The sequence below is a fragment of the Homalodisca vitripennis genome, chromosome 1, assembly GCF_021130785.1.
Source record: "Homalodisca vitripennis isolate AUS2020 chromosome 1, UT_GWSS_2.1, whole genome shotgun sequence".
NCBI classification, from domain to species: Eukaryota; Metazoa; Arthropoda; class Insecta; order Hemiptera; family Cicadellidae; genus Homalodisca; species Homalodisca vitripennis.
The window spans coordinates 132,489,656-132,513,637 of NC_060207.1; the positions used below are offsets into that span (position 1 = coordinate 132,489,656).

The 23,982-nt window shown below is 32.1% G+C and overlaps 1 protein-coding gene across 1 annotated transcript; it reads right to left on the reverse strand.

Moving 5' to 3' along the window:
- Nucleotides 1-336: 336 nt before the first annotated feature.
- On the reverse strand, nucleotides 337-19,639 carry LOC124371402 (E3 ubiquitin-protein ligase BRE1-like). The gene is made up of 7 exons (XM_046829736.1): nucleotides 19,401-19,639; nucleotides 15,110-15,312; nucleotides 11,700-11,850; nucleotides 11,014-11,170; nucleotides 7,324-7,481; nucleotides 1,151-1,296; nucleotides 337-825 (listed from the first exon to the last, which is right to left on the reverse strand). The coding sequence occupies exons 1-7, from the start codon at nucleotides 19,495-19,497 to the stop codon at nucleotides 697-699; spliced, it is 1,041 nt and encodes a 346-aa protein (XP_046685692.1). The 5' UTR covers nucleotides 19,498-19,639; the 3' UTR covers nucleotides 337-696.
- Nucleotides 19,640-23,982: the final 4,343 nt, after the last annotated feature.

A 23,982-nucleotide genomic window follows, 5' to 3' on the forward strand; every position in this document is an offset into this window, starting at 1 on the left:
CTACAATCCAGAACTTTTGAGAGAAAGGGAAGGAAATCAACTGTCATTCACATGGTCTGAAATATCTTCATCGAATGTAATTAAAGCGGTTTGAAAATCTTTAAACTCAAATTCTATGGATTACTATTGGCTTACTAACTCTATCATTATACAAACAATTCATCTGATTCATGAACCATTTGCTTTTATTTTCAAAAAATGCTTGTATGAGGGATATTTCGCACCATCACCCCAATTTTCAAAAAATGAGATAAAGATCCATAATCATGCTCACAATTGCATATAAAACTATATTATTCTATAGTAAAAATATTTTTATAAAACATACACAATAATTTAAATGATGGTTTGTTGTATTTACATCATTGTAAGTATTGAAATATTACAATACAACAATATTATGGTCAATGGAAATTGTAGCAGGTGAAACAGATTTGGAGCTACCCAGAAAAATAATTCCGATCTGGTAGCGTTACACGGTAAGCAGAGAATTCCAATTGGGTGGGAGAACATGCAGTGGACCTGTAGCGTGGCCGCCTGATCGGGAAGGACAGTGCAACACATTGAATACCTGAGTGCACTAAAACAACACTGGACCCTGAGCATGGCCTTCCAAGTGCTAAGGGTTAAAAATCACAGTTTCTTTCAAAGTGATTAAATCAATTTAATTTCCAGTTTACTCTGTTGACAAGCAACTTATTCTTTGTTTGTAAAAAGAATTTCCTTCATCTCCTCATCTAGTTTCAATACAAGTTTCTCATTTAGCCTTTTTCTCAAGCTTGTACTGGGTGACTTGGCCTTGAAAATCTTGCTTCCTAAGATGCTCTGGAAAAGAAAATTAAAATCAACTTCAAATTATACTTTTAAAGATAGCAATAATAAAGAAAGCATTAATATTAGTTAGTTATTCAATGTGTACATATCACTTAATTTCAAATCACAAAAACAAATCATTATACTTTTACTTTTGTGAAGTGTCTGATGAAGACAGCCTTGCTATCAAAATGCCTCACTAAACAAACAGCATAATTAATTATAATTTTTGTTTACTAAGTGATATTTATAACTTTAATTTTTACTGTTTACAAACAAATCTCAAATTTGCCAACAATATTAAGTATAAACATATGATTAAAATTAAAATTATTACCTTCAGTTGAGGCGAAGAAGAGTTCTGATTTACTTCAACAGTGCTCTTGAACTGAACTCTTTTTACTTCTGACTGTTTTTGTTTTATATTCCATGACATTTTGGCATTATTAGTATCCAGATTTGTTTGATCATCCTGGTGCAAGTCTATACAAACATTTCAATAGTTTAAAACTTTTTAGTAGGTTTTGTTTCAATAAAAAAGTTGTACAGACAACATTAATAAAACATTTTCCTTAGTTCAACAGATTCCAAATAAAAACAAATGTAAAAATTTGTTCTGTATTACAATTTGAAACTTTTGAAATATTGTGTTTATTAAAGAAACTTTGATATAAAAATAGATTTGGCAATATATTTTTGCTGAAAGGTACTAAAAAGATTCAAATAAAACAACCCTTTCAGGAGTAATGACGTACCGGTACGTCACCAGTAGCATTACGCACGGGAGTAATGTAAAATACAACAAAAATACGCTCAGGAATAAAAAAATTTGTTTCCACATTTTTATTTAAACATATTTATTTTGTTACAAAATGAATATTATTTACATACAATGTGTTGTTTTTGTGTTTCAATGGCACAATATTCAAAATTCAACATTTTTAAAAGTTTTTTTGGTATGAAACACTGCAAAACAGGTATATACACAAAGGGCAACATTACAGTCTGGGCACTCGTACTGTGTATCTTTTCATTTTTTTGTCTTGAGTTTTTGAGTTTGAACAAACGTAACATCGTTTTTTAATTTTTCGGGTGTCCCTCACGGGTTGGCATTGGACGTGGAAAGTGGCGGCCAGTCAGGTGCAAAGGGTGCTCGTCATCATTTGGGGCAATTGCTCTTGGTACTGCCTTTTTTTCTTTTGGAGTGTAGTGGGATTCAAAAATCTGCCTTATTAGATTCATCCTGAACTCCAAAAAAGAGATCTTCTTTGTAGATGCATTCATCAAGATAAACATGAAGAACGCATTCAATACAGTGATGTCCAATAAATGGAAAGCCAACTTTCGGTATCATTTGGTTGTTTTTCTGGTGGAATCATTGAACGATATCATCATATCTGTGTGATCAATTGCACCTATGTCCTGCCAGTAATCAACTACTATGTTTGGTTTTAGTTTTATTTCTCCTATTTTTTTTAGTTTCCACCATTTCATGCTTGTGCACAGATGAAATCATTGTGACATTTCTCTGGTCACACCATTTGACTACAAGTAACTTTTCATTACTTCGGACTACACACTCACCTTTTTCTATTTCCTCAGAACGTATATTATTCCGTTCCTCGAAACTCATAGTGTAACACTTATCACACAAACAGCAGTATTAAATCAAACAATACGTCTAGTATTGTGTAGTAGCTTGTTGTTATACAGCGAAAGAATAATGTAATGGTCTAGCGCCAATAGTTACCCGCCAGTACTACTGAGCATTTCGCACCGAAAGATAATCACATGTTTTACTTTGATAGGCACAAGGAAGGCCTGGGAAGGGGACTGTGCATGCAAACACTTTACCATGCCAATAACCCAACAATATTCACTGATTATGGCTCACAACTATTTTACTTAGTTATAACAGTTTATCTTTATATGGTGTTAAGTTTATTACTCCTAATTTTATAAACATATTGTTATACTTAAAACCTGATTGAGCCTTTTTTAACACGTCCACTGCCAGTCTGTACTGAGTGAAGTTATATCTTCCAATAAGATGATAAGACAGCAAGCCAACCAGGGCGTCTGCCTCAGTGAACATGCTAAAACATTCATATTTGTGGGTTCTTCAGTATAACAGCTAAATTTTAAAAAGCATTAGAATAACGTACTTTACTGCTTTTTATTGTCCTTATTTTATTTTATTTTTATTAACCTTTGATAAAAATGGTCTAATAGGATTATTTTAGAATGTAGAGTAAAATCTAAAATGCCACTTGTAATAATTTTCTTAACATCAGTCATTATTCAGCAGAATAACATTCGTAATAGTACTCTTCTGAAGTTTAAGAGCACTAATCATGTAATAAAATTAAAAACATAGTGTTGTCTTTGTTATTATCTAAAAATAGTAAGTATTTTACACTTTTGAACTTCTCATAGAAGGTAATTAAGTACAGGAATTGTTTTGTTAAATACACTAACTGTTATTTGAGCACTAGTAATTTCAAATACCTTAAAAATGAAATTAACTGGTTTCAATCTGCATATGATTTACTGAAATATAAATTTATTTCTGTGAATAATGTTTAAAATAGCTCAACATTTTTAGTAGTACAGTACAACCTTGTTTACCTAGATTAATTGGGACCAGAAATTATCCAGATAAGTGAAAATCCATGTAAACCAGAAATACAGTAAAATATAATAGATTATTGACAATAAGGAATTTATTTGTTACATACAATAGTTACAAGAGGAAGCCAATTTTATAGTTTTACTATATACAAAAATAAAATAACTTTAGTTTACTGTTTCGTAAAAATCTGTCACCTTATGTTTAACTTTTTTACACTGTTTCCAGGAAGTAAGATCATGCAGAATGCCATCATATCTGCTGACAAAGTATTAGACTTCCGTTAAAAATAACTATATGCCATGGCATCAGAATGAATCGTAACATTTTCTGGTTCTTCATTATTATAATCGTTTCTACTGTCCTCTTCTCTTACCGGTGATGAACAAGCTCCTGATACAATTTATTCATCAATCTGAAGCCAATCATCTACATTTTCCAAATTTACGATTATCAATCTCTTGCAGACCTATTACAACCACTGTTAATAGAATAACAATGCTACTGTTTATTTAAAGTGTTGTGAAAAGTTATCATCTGTGGAATGTCTGAATGTCTCTAAGGTTAAATTTCGCCTTGAAGGCAATGTCATTGACTTGAAGTCGTCTCAAGATAATGTGAGTTTACTAGGCAGTGACATCCCTCATGGTAGCTTGTAACATGTGCCAGTAGTCGCATAACATAAGTGGACAGCTTAGTCGATTGTAATCGTGTCCTTACTGGTACATGGCTGAAATCTATCCTTCAGGGAGTTTGAAGTTGAGACTGAGAGTGTTTTGTTTGTTATATGTGTGTTGTTATGCATTATTCTGAACGTTGGGAGTATGTGTTAATCCCGACTTTTGCAAGGCTAAGAGGTCCTCACATTCCATGAGGGTCTTTTACTAAATTCCTCTAAAGGCCAAATAAAGTGACTCTGTTTTATTGTAATATACAATGTATCACAAATAAAGTTGATGATCTCGACACTTTTATTGATGGTCCAGCACGCCCTTCCATAGTGTGTTACAGAACATTGACTGAATGAAAGTAACCGTACTTTACATATTTACCTGAGGGCTACATCACTTTTATAGATGGTCCAGCACGCCCTTCCATAGTGTGTTACAGAACATTGACTGAATGAAAGTAACCGTACTTTACATATTTACCTGAGGGCTACATCACTTTTATAGATGGTCCAGCACGCCCTTCCATAGTGTGTTACAGAACATTGACTGAATGAAAGTAACCGTACTTTACATATTTTCCTGAGCGCTACATCACAGGTAGTATATTCTGTTGTAGTTTTCCTAAGCATGGAGGTGTTGCTATTTACATTACTAGGGATACAAACTATGACTTTGAAACAATAGATGTATCTAATTATTGTGTTGATCATCAAATTGAACTATGGATCTTTAAGGTTCTGAGCCTAAAAACCATCTTCTTGTGCTGTTATAGGCCTCCAACAGATGATGTGGGTCTAATGTCTAATTCTCCTTGGTGACCTCAATATAAATATATGTGTCACTAATAATGGTACTCAACAAGTTAGTGACATTCTAGCAACACTTGGTTGTCACTATGCTAATTCCAAAACAACTCAAGGTGATTCATCTCTTAATACTATGGTGACTAATTTTTCCTCTGACAGATAAAAGCTAAGTGTTATTGATCTCTCTTTATCTGATCAGTGCGTGATTATAGCTGAGTTGCTATTCTGTGATCATTCTGACGGTGATGTGCCTACAGATAATCATTGGTGCTCATTCGGATTTTCTCACACAGTAAAATTAACCTGTTTCGGGATCATCTGAGTACTATTGATTGGTTCTTCCTTCTGTGTGATCAGAACTCACCTTCATCGTGGATTCTGCTTTTTGGTACAATTTTAAACCTGTTGCAGATATATTTCCCATGCATACAACGGAGGCAGGGTTCTAAGATGGGTAAAAATCTTAATACTAGCAAGCAGCTGGTACTCAGCTCCACTTAAAAATGATGTAATGACTGCATAAAATTTCAAATTGTACCAAATCACCTTAGGATAAGCAGGCGTACATCAGTGGAAGAGATCTTTATAAATCTGCTATTCGAGAAGCTAATAAAACTAAAGTTAAAGCTGCATGGCAGGTGGTGAGATCTTGACTGACTCTTCCTCTTATTCTGTCATCACCATCTCTAGAGGAGTTCACCACATTCTATGGGGCATGGTGGAGGAGCTGCGGCAGAGGATTCCTCCTGCGGTGGTGTCAGTACAAAGCATTCCTAAACCAGGAGCTCAGACTCGATGTCCGTCTCAAGTGGAAGAGTATGACACCGAATGAAGTGCTTGATATAATATTTAGTCTTAAACCATCTAAAACTAAAGATATCTACCACATGTCTAAAATGTCTTTATAAAATTTATTGCTGATGTAATTGTTCTACCCTTGAACTTGTGCATAAATACTTGTCTACTTGAAGGCACATTTCCTAATCAACTGAAGTTATCAAAGGTTTTACAAGTTTTTATGAGGGAAAACGAGGATACAGCTAGCTATAGGCCTATAACCCTGGTCCCTGTTGTATCAAAGATTGTGGAAGTGGTAGTCAAGAACCAGATTGATTTTTACTTTGAGACAAATCAGTTACTGACTCCTACTGAGTTTTGTTTTAGGTGTGGTATGTCTGTGGTTGGCGCAGTTGGTGGTCATGTTTATTCAATACTTGAAGGTTATGAGAAAGACGAGTTGTCACAAGCTCTACTATGAGGCCTAAACAAGGCTTTCGACAGAGTTAATTGTGGCATACTTCTAATGAAGTTAGAGCATTATGGGGTTACCGACACAGAGTGAAACTCTTTGACTCTTACTTAAGTAATTGTTCTTAAAAAATGTGCGTCAATGCTGTTATGTCTGATGCTGTTCAAGTTAAACATGGTGTCCCACAGGGTTTCATTCTGGGTCCTTTTATCTTTTTGATTCTGGTTAATGACCTCCCTGATAATGTATGTATCTGCTAATGTATATATTTGTTGATGAAGTCATATTTTTTTAGTCTGATAGCTGTTATTAAATGTCAGATATAGTTTTAAGTGAAGCAGTTGAGTGGTATGCAGTAAACAAATTCTTACTGAATGTTTAAAAAAACTCAAGTAATAAACTTCTCTGTAAGTAATCTTGTAGATAATGTACTACCTGTTAAATTGTTAAGCATGTATTTTGATCCAAAACTATTGTGTCATACACATATAGAACATGTTGTAATAAACTGGCAAAAGTAGTGTACCTGAGTAGAATATTAATAGAAATTGCACCCAAAAACTTTTCAAAACGATGTTATTGTGCTTTTTTTCACCGTGTATTGCTATATGATTTTTTGTATTGCCTGAGTGTCAATAATATTCCAGTTGCTTTAGTGTACATTATTTTTATCGAAATATTGGACATTTGATGGAGTGAAACATCAAAATATGGAAAAGAAGTCTATGTTCTGATGATACTATAGAATATTTGAATGTAAATCTTCATATATGGGAAGAATTAGTAGACTCAACACATCTTACCACCATGCTTGGCCTGCTGACAATTACCTGTGATTACAGGTGAGTTCCATGAGAAATCTGTTATGACAACATGAAGTGAGCTGCTGAGCTGAGGGTTCATTATTAGGAATCCATTAAATATTTTAAATCAAAACAATCAGTTTGTGCAATATTAAGTGAAGATATCAATTTTAGCAGGTTGAAAGTTGGCAACAAAGGATTATCCCTTTTTATTCAAAAAACAAGAAAATTTTATTTCAGAACTAATAACTGTATCTCAAATAAATTATAAAATTAATATGAGAATTAATTTTTGAATTGTTAAGTAACGCTCTTATGATATTACTTTAAATTGTGAAATTACGTTACTTACCTGGGCTATTGCGTTGTTTCTTATATTTTGTTTGTTTGGTAGTATTTCTTCTTTTCAGTAACAGTAGTTCTTTCTGTGCTATGTTGTCTTTCAATGCTTTTGTTTTTATTTCCACATTTTCCAGTTTGTCTTTCATGTCTTTCAATAAATCTTGCAGTCTAAAATTTGAATGCAGTAGTTAAAATATTATTTATGAAGAATGGAATCCAGAGTACTACTTGGTCATTAATGTATAAAATATAATTTCTTTGTTGTAATATAAATATTTACATTAAAAGTGGTCCAAGTTGCTCACCTTCTTTAAACTATTAATAGCCCTGGTGAGAATCCTCAATATAGAGTTTTGGGGCTCCTTCCATTTTATGAATAAGACTATTGTAAGTGGTCAGAGTGTGTTAATATTGTGTACTGTAGCTAGTTGGTTATTGCTGCAAAATAATGCAGTTTATGTTAGTCCACAACAAGTGTAATTATCCTGACCTGCCTTACTTAATTATTATACAGCAATAACTTACAAGCTAATGTACATAGTGTTAACACACTCAGGCCCATGTGAGTAAGCAGGTCAGGATAATTATATTTATAGATTAACATAGACTGCTGTCCTTACAGCACTTTTTAGTATTATCAAGATTCTTTTAAGGATTGTGGCACTAGTACCTCTCCAGACTGTAGGTGTAATTCAAAAAGGGAAAGGTATGCCGTCATGGCTATTTTTATGTTGCTTATCTGTTTAATTCCCTATATAAAAAAGGTGTCCAAATTTAGTTTCTTGTTGAGCTGTTCTAGATGAGGTTCTCATGTGAGGTTATTGTCAATTATTATACCTAAATATTTACTATTAAATTTGACTGTGGTAATTTCTGGTTAAGTTATAAGACCAGTTCTTCTCTATGGAGCAGAGACATGGATTATAGATAAACAGGCAGAAAAGAGATTGGTTACATTCGAGAATAAAATTTTGAGGAAAATTTTCGGACCTATTAGAGATGGAGATGGATGGAGAATCAGGCACAACCAAGAAATCAGAGAGATGTTTCAATCTCCAGACGTTGTAGGAGAAGCAAAGAGCAAGAGACTTCAGTGGGCAGGCCATGTGATGAGGAGGGAGGATGATAAATTGATTAAAGAGGTTTGGAAAACACAATCCAGTTGGAAGAAGACCTCGAGGTAGACCCAAAAATCCCTGGAAGGACCAGGTGGAGAAGGACTTGCGGAAATTGAGAGCGGGTCAGGGGGATTGTGAAGACAGGGAGAGATGGAGGCAGCTGGTTGGCGAGGCAAAATACCACCTAGGGTATCCATGGCCATGGGAGTAAGAGTAAGAGTAAGTAATTTCTGGAAGCCCTTAATTGTGGTTTGGATTTGATGTAAAAATGAGTTGGTAACTTTTTCTTTCGTTTAGTACTAGGTTATTTTGTTAATAATAGTATTAATTTTCAGGCAGTGTTAAAGGTTATTAAATTATCTAATTCCAGTTTTTTCCTTTTGTATTTGCTTAAATCAATGTGATATCATCAGCAAACATCACTGTTTTGCAGAGGTTCTCCAAGTAGTTTGGAAAGTTGTTTACTGGGAGAATGTAGAGGACAGGTCCGATCCCTGGGGTACTCCTCCATTGATTGGTAAAACACCTGATTTTGCTTTCTTTACTTTTGTTGTCTTTATATGTGGTCTCTACCAGTTTTTTCCTATTTTAAAGTAACTTAAAAGCACTGAAGTTCTTCTCGAGTAATACAAATATTTTGTATTTTTTGTGTTGCTATGTAGCCTTGTTCCAGTTTATCTATTACACTTTCAATTAGTTGTATAATAGACTATTTTATGTTACCGTTTACCTGTTCCTAATGAAACCATGTTGTGTAGGAGTAAGAATATTGTGCTGTTGGAGATGCTTAAATAGCCAATTTAGGACAACTTTTTCCAGAATGTTCTATAAATCCAATAGGGGCTATGGGCCAGAAAATGTTATAGGGTGTGCAATATACCAGGATGTGGAAGGGTATGGAATACTCCCCAGAACAGAGGAAAACGTTTTGGAAATTGTAAATTTTATGCTAATTTAGTACTTAAAATGTAATACTGTTTCCTACACACTGGGCGGCGTTCATAGGCAGGGATTGAAAGAAAATTCAGACTGTATTGATCTAGCAATCAAAAGAAATGTGTACAGGGGAGATTAAAGTTTATGGACTAACCCAAGCAAAACAGTTATTTTTGATTGTAGGAAATTGTTTTATCTGTGTTGTAAAGGAGTTTTTATTTAATTAATTAATATTTTTTATTAATTTAATGTATTGCTTCTTTTAAAGGTTTGGATGAGCTGGAGGATTGCATTGGTCTTAATATTGAAGTGTACAATGATGTGTTTTCAATGTGACAATGTATGACAAATTGCCATGTAATCTTTACCAGTAATAAATGAGTATCAGTATGAAAACTAAATGTTTATTTTGACTACTAATACTTTTGATTAATAATACTAAATATACCACATTTGTAATAATTCTCATCAGACAACAATAATGTACATATTATAAAATGTTTGTTTTTTAACAGACTTCATTGATTTTAATACAATATGTCCAGAACCTGGGTCCAAACGCACTCTCCTGCTGGCATCTATGGATTTAAATCTTCGATTTTATTTAGAAGAACATGAAAAATATGTATCTTTTTATAGTAAAAATTTGTGATCAACTGTCCCAAAAATATGTTTTGTACCATAAACAATGAAAGACTAATTTTTGTTTCTCTCCCCTCCCCACAGTTGTTACTGAGATAAAAAAATCATGCTTTACTGAGGGGGGTAGCAACAGAAAATTAGGAATTTACTCTTACCTGAAATTTCACTTTCAAGAAGATAGTGTGTATCTTCAATTATTACTTAAGTTACAATAGACTGCAAATCTTAATAAATTAATTAATAAAGTGAGTAAAACAATGTTGAAAACAGCATAAGGTGATAATCCATAAAGACATCTGTCTGTTTTGTGGTAAACAGGTGTAAGTGAACCTGCATCTTTCTGCTACCAAACAAAATGGAGCTTTCATTAAAGTTGTTCATCTAAATCATGCAAGGAAGCAGCATTTGTCAAGTAGATCATTAACATCTCTTTGCCACCAAAAACGTTACCACTCCCTATATCATTAGCACTTGTTAGCCCCAAATTTTATATTTCGTCACTTTCATCTTTACTTCCCACTGCCTCATATATGAATGACAGGCATGTTTAACCTGAATTAGCCCGTTGCATGGTCAACGTGGCTCCGTCTTAAGCCCCATAAACTTTTTTGAATCAGAAGAAAAAGTGAAAAGCAATAGAATGGCATTCTTACAAGGGTTTGAAGATGTAGGATCTATATTGAACACAAAGGCCACTAGAACACTATATCAAGTCACTTTGAAAAATGTGTGTATCTTTGATAAATAATGTATGTTAATAAAAAAAATAAGAATTAAGTGTTAACTCAATTTTAAACTGATCTAATAAAACTTACTTTTTGCTTTGAGCACATTTTAGAAAAGGTATCTAAGGGTATAAGGTACCTTTATGACATTTACAGTGTAAACAACTAATGCTATTTATGTTTTTTTCTATAGGGTCAAAAAATGTGATGTAACTTCTGGTAGTACACTATTGTTTGGGGTATATTTATAAAAGCAACTTAATATAACTGCTAATCTACCTTAGAAAATTCTCTCCACAGGATGGTTCAGATTGAAGCTGGACTTTGTACAATTTAGCTTCTTCAATTTGCTTCTCATCTGCTCTCAATTCTTCTAGTTGAGTTTCCAGATTTTTAATTTTAGTTGCTAAATAATTATGTTCTTCTGAATCTTTCTCTGGGAAAATACATAGTTAATGTTTAGTGCTTTATTATAACATATATATTAGTGTACAATTTAAAATTTCCTTCAAAATATGTGAAAACTTCAGTAATATAAATGTTTTTAATCTATAAAAATTATTAAATACATTTACTCTTTTACCCCTCTTATGTAAAAAGAACTGCCTATTTTTCTGCATTTAGAACCCCACTGTGATTACCCACTAAGTTGTTAGAAAAATGTTCAATAATAATAAAACATGTAAAATCACAAAACTTTTATACTTCAATGTTAAGCATGCAATTATTGTATATGTAGTCTGTAAAAGTACTTGAAAAAATCTGATGAACTCCACATTCAAAGTTTGAAGTTTAGTGGTAGAGAGGACTTTATAGTCCAAACTTCTCCAGACATTTTTCATTTCATTTCACTCAGTGAGTTATGACATAAAAGGTAACTTAAATATTTCTGAAAAATATTAATATATTGTTCACTTGCATATATTAAACAATTAGTAACAAAACAATCTCAATAAAATGCATACCTGTTTTAATTTTCATTTCTACAGTCATCAGTGATTCATTTTTCTTGACAAAGCCATTGGAGATATTTAGTAAATTGTTCTTGTCTAGGTAATCCTTTGTGTTTTCACAAAATGATATTCGGTTTAAATAGATGCTTTTAAACAACTCATTCTGTAAGAAATGTTTAACAAATAAATTAGTATTAATTTGATTAGGAAATTATTATATTACGAGTTTAAAAAGCAGTTTAAATGAATGGCTCCTGCGTACAGAAGTTTTACAAATATAAATGGGTGATAGAGTTGTAGTCTTACAACTAGCTAGAGATGTAGCCTTGGTACTAGCTAACATTAAATATGATTAGAGCGTGTATCATAAATTTATATTAAAATTAAATTTTCTTATAGTTTTATATGGATTATAAACTACAGGGATTCCAGTCTTAACTACTTTTTTAGATTGTTAAAATACAGTTTCCAATCCTCAATTCTACCTAAGGTATACCACCCAAAGGTGGGTGAAGGCTTAAAACACTCTTAAAATTTGACCTACAGATACAGCCAAAGTGCATCAGTCCCAGTAAAAATAATTACTGAGTGAATTGTTGTGTAACAAGATGCAAGATGTTTGAGTTTAAATTGTAACCCAAATATTATTATTTAATTGTTGATCCTCAGACAACAATTTTATGGGTGGGAAGAATCACAATTATATTCTAATTGTCATATTTAGGGCCACTGGAGCTCTTAGAACTTCTGAGAGGCTGTCCTTGAAAACAAAGAGTTCCAATACACAACTTATCTTTTGGCTATAACAATCCATGGTCAAATGCTTGGTCACATACACAGCATCAATCAGTTTTATCAAATTTGTTATTCCAATTTGTGATTGAGTTAAAATAATTGTAATTATTCTTAGATTAAAAGTATGGAATGATTAGCTACAAGATTATACAAAGTTTGCACTTGAGTTTTGTACTTTTCAAGAGCAGCACTGATTAAGACAGTGATTTCATTCACTATTTTTCACACAAAGCATTTAAATCATGGCTGCCATTGTGAGTATGTGTTGAATGAGTGGTAATGAATTACTCTTGTTGACTGGAAAACTCAAGTGAATGCTAGTCTGAAGGAATTTGTCAACCCATTCAGGATTAAAAATAAATTTGGAAAATAAAATAAAGATATAAATAGTGTCGACTGACAGAGTGACCCCAGGTTAAAAATTGATTCATACTGCCAGTTACTCTTGTACTGTGATACTCAATTAGTTCGCTGGAAATAAGAGATTCTACTCGTAGTTTCTGGCACCCACTATGTAGTGTTGATTCTACCTCAACGGCCATTTTCTTTCAGGGAGAAGCTGGAGCAATATATATCTGTGCACAGAAAACTATAGTAAATATTGTATCTTACCAAGCAACTCTGGATTTTTATGAGCCAACAAGTTTATTCAAGGTTTGTGATAAGTTGCCAAATGTTGTAGGAATTGGTAAAACACAATCAGTTAGCATATTTCGGTGCTATGACATGAAAAACCATCTATAGAAATAGGAAGTGAACTAGTAGCAGGGAAGGGGTCAAAATCTCTTTTGACAGGTCCAGAACCTCAATGTTGTGCCTCTCTTAGTTTTGGAAAGGAAATTGTGAAGAGGTGGTAAATTGAAACCTCATAGTAGAATACCTGTAAACTAAGACAGTCATAGCTGTTAACCCTGTGGAAGAAAACAAACCAATCACTTACTGAAAGGAAAATTTACTTTTAGATTTGAGTGTTAACGGGTCATGGATCTTTTTTCAACATCTTAGGACTAAGTTGCTCAGAGGTCTGTAGTCTTTTTTTAATTAAGAGGAGGACAACAAAATCCTCTGCCTAGCCTGTTAAACCACTTTTGTCAGGAGAAGTAGATTTGAAATATTTTTTGTGATCCCACGAACATGAGAGGCAGATCTCAGGAAATTGGCAGAATTTTGCCATAATCTTTAACGAAATGAAATGATTTATTAATGAATAGAACAATACACTGTTATGGTATGTTACGGCTGATGAACATATAAGAAATTTGAACACTAAATAACAACGTTAAATACTAACACCAATGAAATATCGCTTAAACTAGGTGAAGTATGATATACATCTTATTATTTTCAGATGAATTCATACAAAAATCATCAAAAGGTATAAATTTCAGTTTGAAGCATGTATTCATTCTTTAATATATTTTTTAAAAGCCTTTAATTTAGGAATTTCCATCCAGACTAAAAGTAGTTTATTGAAAAAACGCTGATTATTTTAAGGAAAAGACATTTTAAAATGGGTTGTTTTGTGCATGGGCACAGGGAGAGAATGAAGATTATGTGTCATGTAGTTATATGATGAGAGATAAGGGGATTGAATTGTATTTCTTTGAAAGTTTGAGTTTCAACTCCAATTATGTAAATACTTCTGTCAATATTTTACAATTTAAAAAATGGCCCCTATATATAATTAATTAAATTATTAATTTTCTAGGATTAGGATTGCTCTCTTTTAGGTTTAGAAAATCTGCTCAATAAATGCTGAACTACCCCAGCATACAATCCCATTCCTCATTACATTCAAAATATCCAAAATAAATAATTCTTGCTGTTCTTACTGTGTTAAATCTCTATGTTCACAAATAGCATATCGTGTTGAATTTAGTTTCCCATTTAACTGACTTATGTGATTTTCCCACTTCAGATTATCATCCAAAGTCAATTCAATGGAAACACAATGGTTTAAGATACAATCCATATCCTATTTAGGTAAAAGGACAGTTTAGAATTGTACAAAAAACTTATTACGGTCAAATTTAAAAACAATTTCTCATATTGTTTAAATTTAAAACAAAACTATAAAACATTTTGTTCAGAAACTTAAACTTTTAGACAAACATATTATTATATTTAATGAAAAATGTTAAGTACCTATTTAAGTTAATTATGTGTTATCAAGTTAATATTTTGACTAAAGGCGCAAGATATAGTTTAAGTGTATATTATTTTGAGAACCTGATTGTAAGCTTTTATATTGTAGTTTCAACATAACAACTATGTTGACTACTTTCAAGAAATATAAACATATAGCAGCAGTGTTCCCATTGAATTGGAAAAACTGTAAGAGATTCCCTTATGTAAAAATTAGATGTTTACATCTGTCCAACAAAAGTCCATGGGCAAAACTGGATTGCTTGATTCAGTTGGTATAAATTCTTGAAACATTTTGACAGGTTTTCAACTTATAAGTATGCTTGACCACATCATACGGCCTTAAAAATGTAACTATATATATTTTACGTGTTCCTCACACTAATTGTAAGAGACTTTTTGCTTGTTTTCACATTTTTGTGAAGCATTATTTTCTTATAAGCCTTTATTCAAAAAATGCTTAAAAAATCACATGGGTATACCATTTTCGCTTCTCCTTCCTTCAGTTCTTTGCGATTTTTCTCTAGTAAGTCAGTCCATATAAGTTTTGTGTGCTGCAAAATCTCACGTTTAATCTCTAATTTACTGTTCTCAATCAGTTTCTTCTCCAACTCATCTGTAAGTTTTTTTTTCAACTCTGACAGTTGTTTAATATTCTTCTCCTCTGCTTGTACTATTGATTCATCTAAAACAACAAAAGCATTTTCTTAATTACCCATAATTTGAAGTCTAGCTTATTTAAACATTCATCTCAATACTGTGTAAAGAAGTTTCATATTTAATTTTCATGTGCATTTTTTAAACTTCTAAAATGTGAAATCCATAAATTGAACTTGAGGGAGCAAGATTGCTACTTCTGAAGTCAAAAACACACGTGTGGGTGATTAATGATAATGGCTCTACAAATTAACCTAAATTCACATATATATATAAACTAGCAGTTACCCGCGATTTCGGAAAAAATGTTGTAGGTTTTTTACCAGTATGAGCACTTCTGTTTTAATTGAAAAATATTTCCGACGCTAATGTTGAGTTTACCTTCTTCCCACAATCAAGAAAATATGTTAAAAAGTGTATATTATGGTAACTTACTTTGGTGTTAGTATTTTTTGTCCCATTGATGATTTTGCCTCGTTACTAATGAAGAAAATATACATACTCGTACATACCCTATATACACAGTCTTGAGAACCCTACTTTTGTCAAAAGACAACTAATTTAGGTTTGATAATAGTCTTTAAATGTAAAGTAAAGGTTAGACTACATTGTCTCTTATATTTGCACTGCTAGCAGTTATCCGCTCCTTTGCACGCAATTTAGTAGGCATTGCACTTGTATGACTACTGCTGGTTCGAGTGAATTATATTTCTGACGCCAATGTTGAGTTTTCCTTGTTGCCACAGTCAAGAATATACATCAAAAAGTTTACATTTATGGCCATTCTAATTTACTTTGTTAGATACTAACATTGTCTTTTAGATCTAATACTTAATATATGATAAAATGCACAGCTAAAAGTACATCACAATGACACTACACGTTTGTTTCTTTTAAACTGAAAAATATTGTTAATATTTTAGAACATTTAGAGCTGGAATTAGTACATTAGTTCAAAAGCACAGTCCAGCGAACTTTCATCAAGCATAGTTCTTGCTGACTGCTCCAAAGGGAGTTTTCAGTGTTAAAAACATTTGTACTCACTATAAATGTAAACAAATTGAAAATAATAAACAATGTTTACACAGAACAGTTGATTACATTAGAAATGCTCTTCCAATTAATGTTTCACAACTTTTGAGACCAATGTGGGATTTTGTCGCCACTTTAAAGGCCAGTGGGGCTTATTTTTTTGAAATAAGAATAGGTGTATATTCATTGCCTTCAAATAGTGTTTAGCTATTCAATATACTTAACTGTCACATAATTGCAGTATACAGGGTGTCAATTAAGTCTGGAACCTCTTTTTTAATTTTTAAACCACAATATAAAAAAAATACTAAAGTTCACACGTGCTTACTGGTGATAGTAACGCACATATCTGCCCAATTACCGACCAGATGATCCCTTTGGGGGACGGTCCACAAGGAGTCAGACAAAATTCTTAAATAGCAGCATAGGTCAAGTTTGGTATCAAATTAAAGGTATTACTTAGCAGAGTACAATTCAGCAAACCGGACTTAAAAAGGTGGATTCATGCAGTAGTTATAGCTATTTGAATTTTAAAACAATTGAACAATGTAAATTATTAAGTATTACAAGTAAACACCAATTTTTAAGTACCTGTGATCAAAGTAAGTGTTCAAAATGTTCCCCTACTATCGTCTAAGTAAGGCCTTTAATTTGATACCAAACTCGACCTATGCTGCTATTTAAGAATTTTGTCTGACTCCTTGTGGACCGTCCCCCAAAGGGATTATCCGGTCGGTAATTGGGCAGATGTGTGCGTTACTATCACCAGTAAGCACGTGTGAACTTTGGTATTTCTTTCTATTATGGTTCAAAAATTAAAAAAGAGGTTCCAGACTTAATTGACACCATGTATAATGTGCAGGCACCTTGAAAATTTCAATCTTTTATCTTCTACATTAATTAGTAACTGCTTAAACTTTTATATATATATATATTTATCAGTTAGGGCCAAAAAATTATGTACTGATAGTGCAGATTTTCAAAATTATCTAGAAAAACTTGGAAATGCATTTGTCAAAAGAAAATATCCTTCAAAATTTATAAATAATCAAATTAAACACTCTAATGTTCATAAAATCCAAAAGAATGATGACGTAAAATTTATAACAAAATATTTTCCTGGTTTATATAAAACAAACAATATTCTAAGAACGGCACACAAAATTCTTGAATCTTCACCAATTACTAAAAACTTATTTTCAAAACCACCCAGGCTAGTGTTTCGTAGAAATACTAACCTGAAAAATCTTCTGGTACGGCCCAAATTGCCACCTACTGACATTCAAAATTCAGAAAAGAAGAAAAATTTTAAGTTTGTGTCAACCCTGTAAAGACAAACGATGTAATACTTGCAAAATTATAAAATCGTCCAATTTTTTTACCAGTAGTAATACAAAAAAAACTTACCCTATTAGAGGAGAAATTAATTGCAAAAGTAAAAATGTAATTTATCTATTAACATGTAAAAATTGTGCAATGGATTATGTTGGATTGACAACAAATCCATTGCACATAAGAATGAATAATCATCGTTGTTCGTCTAAAAAACAGGATGAAAAATTGGTTTCACAACACGCATTAGGCCACCAACAAAATTTTGAACAATGTTATTCACTGAAAGGTATTTGCAAAGTACCCGAAGATGGAAACAAAATTGACTTAGAAAATTTAGAACAGGCACATCAGTTAATATTAAAATCAAAAGTACCCTTTGGTCTGAATAAAAGAAGAAATGATAAATTATTTTTATTAAATGTATTATTTTTTCTAAATTATTTTTCTAAATTCTTTCTCTGTTCATGATATTATTTATTTCTCTTTGGTGTTAATCACATGTTTCAAAAATTCCTGTTTATTTATTTATGTCAATTTTTATTTATTTACTTTTGTAAATTTTGTTGCTGTGTTGTTATTTTTTATTATACCTTATTATACCTTTTTGAAAACGGCAAAGCCGAAATATTAAAGGAACTTTATATAAAGAAGTCTAATAATTTATATATATATATATATATATATATATATATATATATATATATATATATATATATATATATGCAAGTGCTTGCAAATGTACAAATCAGATAATAAAAAACATTTAACAGACAAGAGGAAATGGAAGTACAGGAGACAGACCTAGAAATTTGTTTAGCAGTAGGTATACATACAAACACACGTGTGTGTGTGCGTGTGTGTGTGCGTGCGTGTGTGTGTGTGTGTGTGTGTGTGTGTGTGTGTGTGTGTGTGTGTGTGTGTGTGTGTGTGTCCAAGTGTTTATTGTGTAATAAAAATGTTGCTCATAAATCTCAAAATAAGTTAATTTGGCCAAATTTGATTCACTTATTAATTAAGCTGACACACTACTGGCCTACCTTCCTACATTGATCTGTATCTTTCATCAAACAATTTTAAAAGGATACCTACAATTCTCTGCTTGAATATTTCCTATGAATTTATATTTTAGTATAAATAAGCTCAATTATAATAAAGTAAAGGCCTAAAATTATTTACCTTGTGATTGTGATTTACTGTATGTGATTATGAAACACATTGGCACAACAGTCATGTTTGTAAACAAAACAAATAACGACCAAATTACTTTAAAACAATTACGAAATTAAATTAAGAAACTTGTGTAAGGTTTATTTTGACTAAAAATTCATTTGCGTTTGGATTTATCAAACCCAAACTAGAATTTGTTTTCTTTAGTAGATGGTAATTTAAATGTGAGTCATCTAGTTTCAGTATCAGATATAGATGAATTTTTATCAATCTTTTATCAAACAAAAAACAAATAAAATTGTGGCGCTTATCTGGTTTGCAACAAAACCTTGTGATATTGTGAGGTTTTGCTGTAGAACCTTTAAATTTTTCTAGTTTTGTGGCTAAGCCTTATTATCTATCACTGTTTGCATTAAAACCAAATGCATCTCACTCTCAAATTTATTGTTTTATTTTTTATATAAATTTAAGAAATGTCGCATAATGTGTGTTAGACCAAATAATACAAGTGATGAGTTAGATTTCACTAGGAACTAAAAACTTTTTAATGATTACACCACGTTTTATTTAAATACTACTTACTTTCTTTGATTTTCTTGGTATAAGCATTGTCACGGTTATCTTTTTCTATTAGGTGTTGCAAAAAGGCATTTACATTTATAGGTTCTGGTACAGTCATTTCTAATTTAAATATAACTTATTCTAACAAATTTTAAAATGTGTTTAAGAATAAATAAATATTGGTTTTCCCTTTACTTTGAAGGTCGAAAGTGCTTGCTAATGTACAATTCAGATATCAAACAAACATTTAACGAAATAGAGGAAACGGAAATACAGGAGACAGAAACCTAGAAATATGTTTTGTAAGTAGCAATTCATTGCTCGTACTGGTTGCAATCTACGTTATACTGACCGGTGACCGGTTCCTTTGGTTATGTAACAAAGTCAAAGAGATGATTCTCATGTTTGAATGTCGTATACTCTACCATAAAATGTTATTACTACAACAAACGACTTATGTTCTTTAAAAATGTTTACATTATTCTAGATTCTTTTTCAAATTTAGAATGCCATTATTGTTATTTTAAAATTATATTTACCAGGGTCGTTCGGAAAGTAAGTTGCCGAATGGGTAGGGGTAACGGCGAAAACTGACTGTTAAGCTACTAGATACGTTCGTTCAGTACGCATCTGGCAGTATAAGAGAAAAGCTTCATGTACAATTTTTAGACAATGCTACCGGCTCTGGCTACCCCGGCCTTTCTCCGCCCAGCGCAATCAGAATTTGCTACCATCGTGCCGCAAGTTTTGTCATGTGAGACTAAAGAAAATTGTATATATCTTTTTAATCAACTTCAAAGTTGATTGTCATGCAATAATCTCATTTTGGATGATGACAATCGTAATTTAGTCATTTCTATTCCAGTAACTCAAAAGACTACAATAGTTTTATTCTGAGTAGAATTTGATACTCATATTTGGAACTCAATATAATTTCTTGGTCTTATTAAAAATTCAGATCTCAGGTTAGAGAACAGAAAAAGCTGTAGATGTCATTTTCAACAATACCCCACACTTTTAATAATTGTAATAAAGTGTGGCAGGAAAGACCTGAAACAGTTTACTATTTGTAACAAATATAATAAAGTAATATATACGCAATTAGATATACTACTCAATCAGCGAATGCACAAACTACATTGTAGTAAGTTACTTTGGTAGCAAACCCTCTCGAGAAAGGTAAATGAGACCCTGGGGAGGTCCGGAATTAGTATCTCCCTCCTCATCACAACACTCTTCCTGGTACGATCGGCTCTTGAGATGCAAGTCACAGAGAGCGCCGTGTCTAACCCCACTAGTTTGAAGCGTCCTAAACTAGTGTTAAAAATGGCCGCTGCAATCAACTCCCCCACTGACTGTCAAGTATGAGTACATAGCGTCATACGATTTCTTTTGGGAAAGAAAATGCAACTGGTATAAATTCATAGTGAACTGTGTCCTATGCAAGTAGAAGACATTATGAGCTGTAGTGCCAATTGTTTCGTGCGTTGTTGTTGAACTAATGTTCAAGATTTTCCTTACTCCAGTTTCTGAAACTGAAATTGCTAATATCATAGGTTCCCTAAAAACCAAGACATCTTCGTAAATGGACAATATCTCTTCCAAATTGCTCAAGAACTGCACTCTTATTGATCCAACCACTTTGCCATCTGATAAAATATTCTTTTCAAAATGGTGTGTTTCCTGATTCCCAAAAACTTTCCATTGTGAAGCTTATGCATAAAAGAGCAAAGATGGATGAAACTGATAACTTAAGACCAATTTACATTACATCTACATTTCCAAAGGTTTTTGAAAAAGCTGAATTAAAAAAGGTTATGGTCGTTTGTTTATCAGAGTGGCTTTTTATTTGAAAATAGTTCGGTTTTGTAAAGGAAAGATCAACTGTTAATGCATTAGTTGGTCTGCCCCAGGGCTCCATGTTGGGGCATATACTATTCGCCATCTTTGTAAATGATATTAGAAGCTCCGTAGCAGGTTCTAGATTATATCTGTTGGTAGATGACACTTCCTTGGTAGTCAATGATAAATGTCGTAATGTCATGGAGGTGGATTCTTTCGTTCAGTCAAACAACATCATTCAGTGGTTTTATAGCAACAGTCTTCTTGTTGATACAGAAAAGACTAGCTTAATCGATTATAAGTATCACCTCCATCAATCGATACATTGAGCCTACACATTGGAGATGTGGCTGAATCTAATCAGTTTGTAAAATGTTTAGAGATCTTAATAGATAGAAACATGAATTTTCAATCTTACATAGAAATGTAGCTGCAAAGTTCGGCTCAGGATTATTTGCCCTTCGCAGATTGTCTTCTTTTACAAACACTGACATGATGCTCACTGCATACTATGCTATCATTTATCCACATCTATCTTATCCTGTTGGTGTATAGGGTTCTGAAAATAGTTACATAAAACATATTTTATTTTGCAAAAAAAGGCAGTTTGAAGAATGGCTCATCTGAAACTGGTAAACCCTCAATTTATATTTTTCATACCCTACTTTACTTTAAACAAACACCTGAACTACTTCCACACTTTGTGCCATAATCTAAATATAAAATCAGAAACAAAACAATTTAATATTCCACCGCATAAACCTTTTTTAACCAAATGTTTTACAATTCAGATATATTTTTTAACGTCCTCGCCGACTACCTCAGGATGGAAATGACTATCAATATGTTTTAAAATTCTTAATTTCCAAGTCTTATTAGTGTTAAGGAGTTTATAAATGCATTTTATTTTTTCAAATTATGTTATAAATTGTATTATGTATAACTTATTGACTCATGCCGATGCTTGTAATATGTTGAGTTGCAATAAAAGAAGATTTGATTTGATTAACCCAACACGGTACGGTGCTATCTCGTGTAGCTCTGGAGAAATTAGTATTAGCTTTAGCTTTGACTTTAGAAGAGAATAGATCGTGTTTCCATAATGAGGTTGTAAAAGAAAACGAAATTTTGTGAGGTAATGCCAGTTCTGTGAGGAGGTTTGTAGATAACGGTAGCATATCATATTAAAAGTTTTGCCAAAAGTTGAAATTAATTTAAATTTTCTAGTGATCATATTATATTTATGAATTACTTTTAAATATTGGGTATTTTTTGTTATTATCAGAGTGTAATCAGTGTAACACGTTTGATACTTTTCTGTAATATAAAGTTATATTTAACATTTCAGCTCTTTTTGTTTGCCTTAGGTAGCGCACAAACTGAACATTTTAAGTGACAGCAGATTTTAGTGTTTTTGACATAATATCTTCTTATAGACATTAGTAAAAGTAGTAGGCTTAGTGGGAGCGATATGGGGGTCGTCAATAGAGGACGGCGATATTATGATAGCTAATGGGTAGCAGATGTTCAAAAAATCTTATAAAAATTTAAAATAGTGAATTAGAATTCGTGAATTTAGAACCATAATGCTAAGAAAGTTGACGGATTTATCTTTAATTCTTGCTTCTAGTAGTTAAAAAATTAGATATAACTTTTTTCGTAATTTTAGTGCCAATATCATTTCGACCTCTCAGGCTAAGGAATCGTGGTCTGAAGTATTTTCCTGTTCTGCATCTGTTGACGACAAATTTAAAACATATATATATATATATATATATATATATATATATATATATATATATATATATATATATATATATATATCGGTTTTGCTGTATTATTTGGATGCAGTATTTTATACTCGTGGAATAAACATTTTTAAAGCTGAACTTGCTTTCTAAAATCTTTCTTGATTTATTGCATTTGAAATAAGACCTATTGGAACTAAACAGAAACCTCGATCGTTTGGACCATGGAAGATAATCTTACAACTAAAAACTAAACTCTAACTAAAAAAAGAGTTTAGACCCTTTATCTGCATATTTCAACCTGAATGGGCATTATATTGTATAGTAATGCAAAAACAGAATCAAAAGCTGTGAACAACGATCATTAAATGAAGAAATAGTAATCGTAGTTTATAAAACATGTATTTGACAGAAAGGCCTACTATTGTTGACGATCATCTGGACGAAAATAATTTATTTTTGTTAGTGTAGGGGTAAAATTCAATACTAAACTCAACTGTTTGTTCAAACATGTGTTTAAATACTGTATAGGTTAACATCTGTCTTGTATTCTACATATCTAGAAGAGATAAATAATACTATAATGTCTTGTATGTAAAGTATTTTGATCTTGTCTCGATGCCGCTGGTTCATATAGTTAATTGTTATTAAGTTGAAGCTTACTTCCTTCTCATTTTAAAGTGACTTCTAAACCATTCCAAAATATCTTTTCTTGAAATATATATCAGCTATAGACCCATTTCAATTCTTTCATAATTTTTAAGGTGGCTGGAAAATAGTGTCAAATAGACCAATTCATATCCTTTTTACTAAAATTAAAATTCTGTTTCCAAACCAGTTTGGAATAAAAATAAAGTACAATGAATGTAATTAGGTTATTTGTTTTGTTAACAAAATAGTCGCTTGTGACAATAAACATGTGCTTTAGGTATATTTGTTTACCTAAGTAAAGCTTTTGATCTGGTTAACCAATTTCCAAAAACTTTGTAGATTAAGTCTCAGAGGTATAACTC

Excerpts from the sequence above, each read along its gene's own strand:
- LOC124371402 (XM_046829736.1), bottom strand. The coding sequence starts at position 19,497 with ATGACTGTACCAGAACCTATAAATGTAAATGCCTTTTTGCAACACCTA. Across the intron at positions 11,171-11,699 it reads AGAAATGAAAATTAAAACAG|AGAAAGATTCAGAAGAACAT; the intron begins GTATGCATTTTA and ends GTATTTTCCCAG. Across the intron at positions 1,297-7,323 it reads GAAACAACGCAATAGCCCAG|ACTTGCACCAGGATGATCAA; the intron begins GTAAGTAACGTA and ends ATGTTTGTATAG.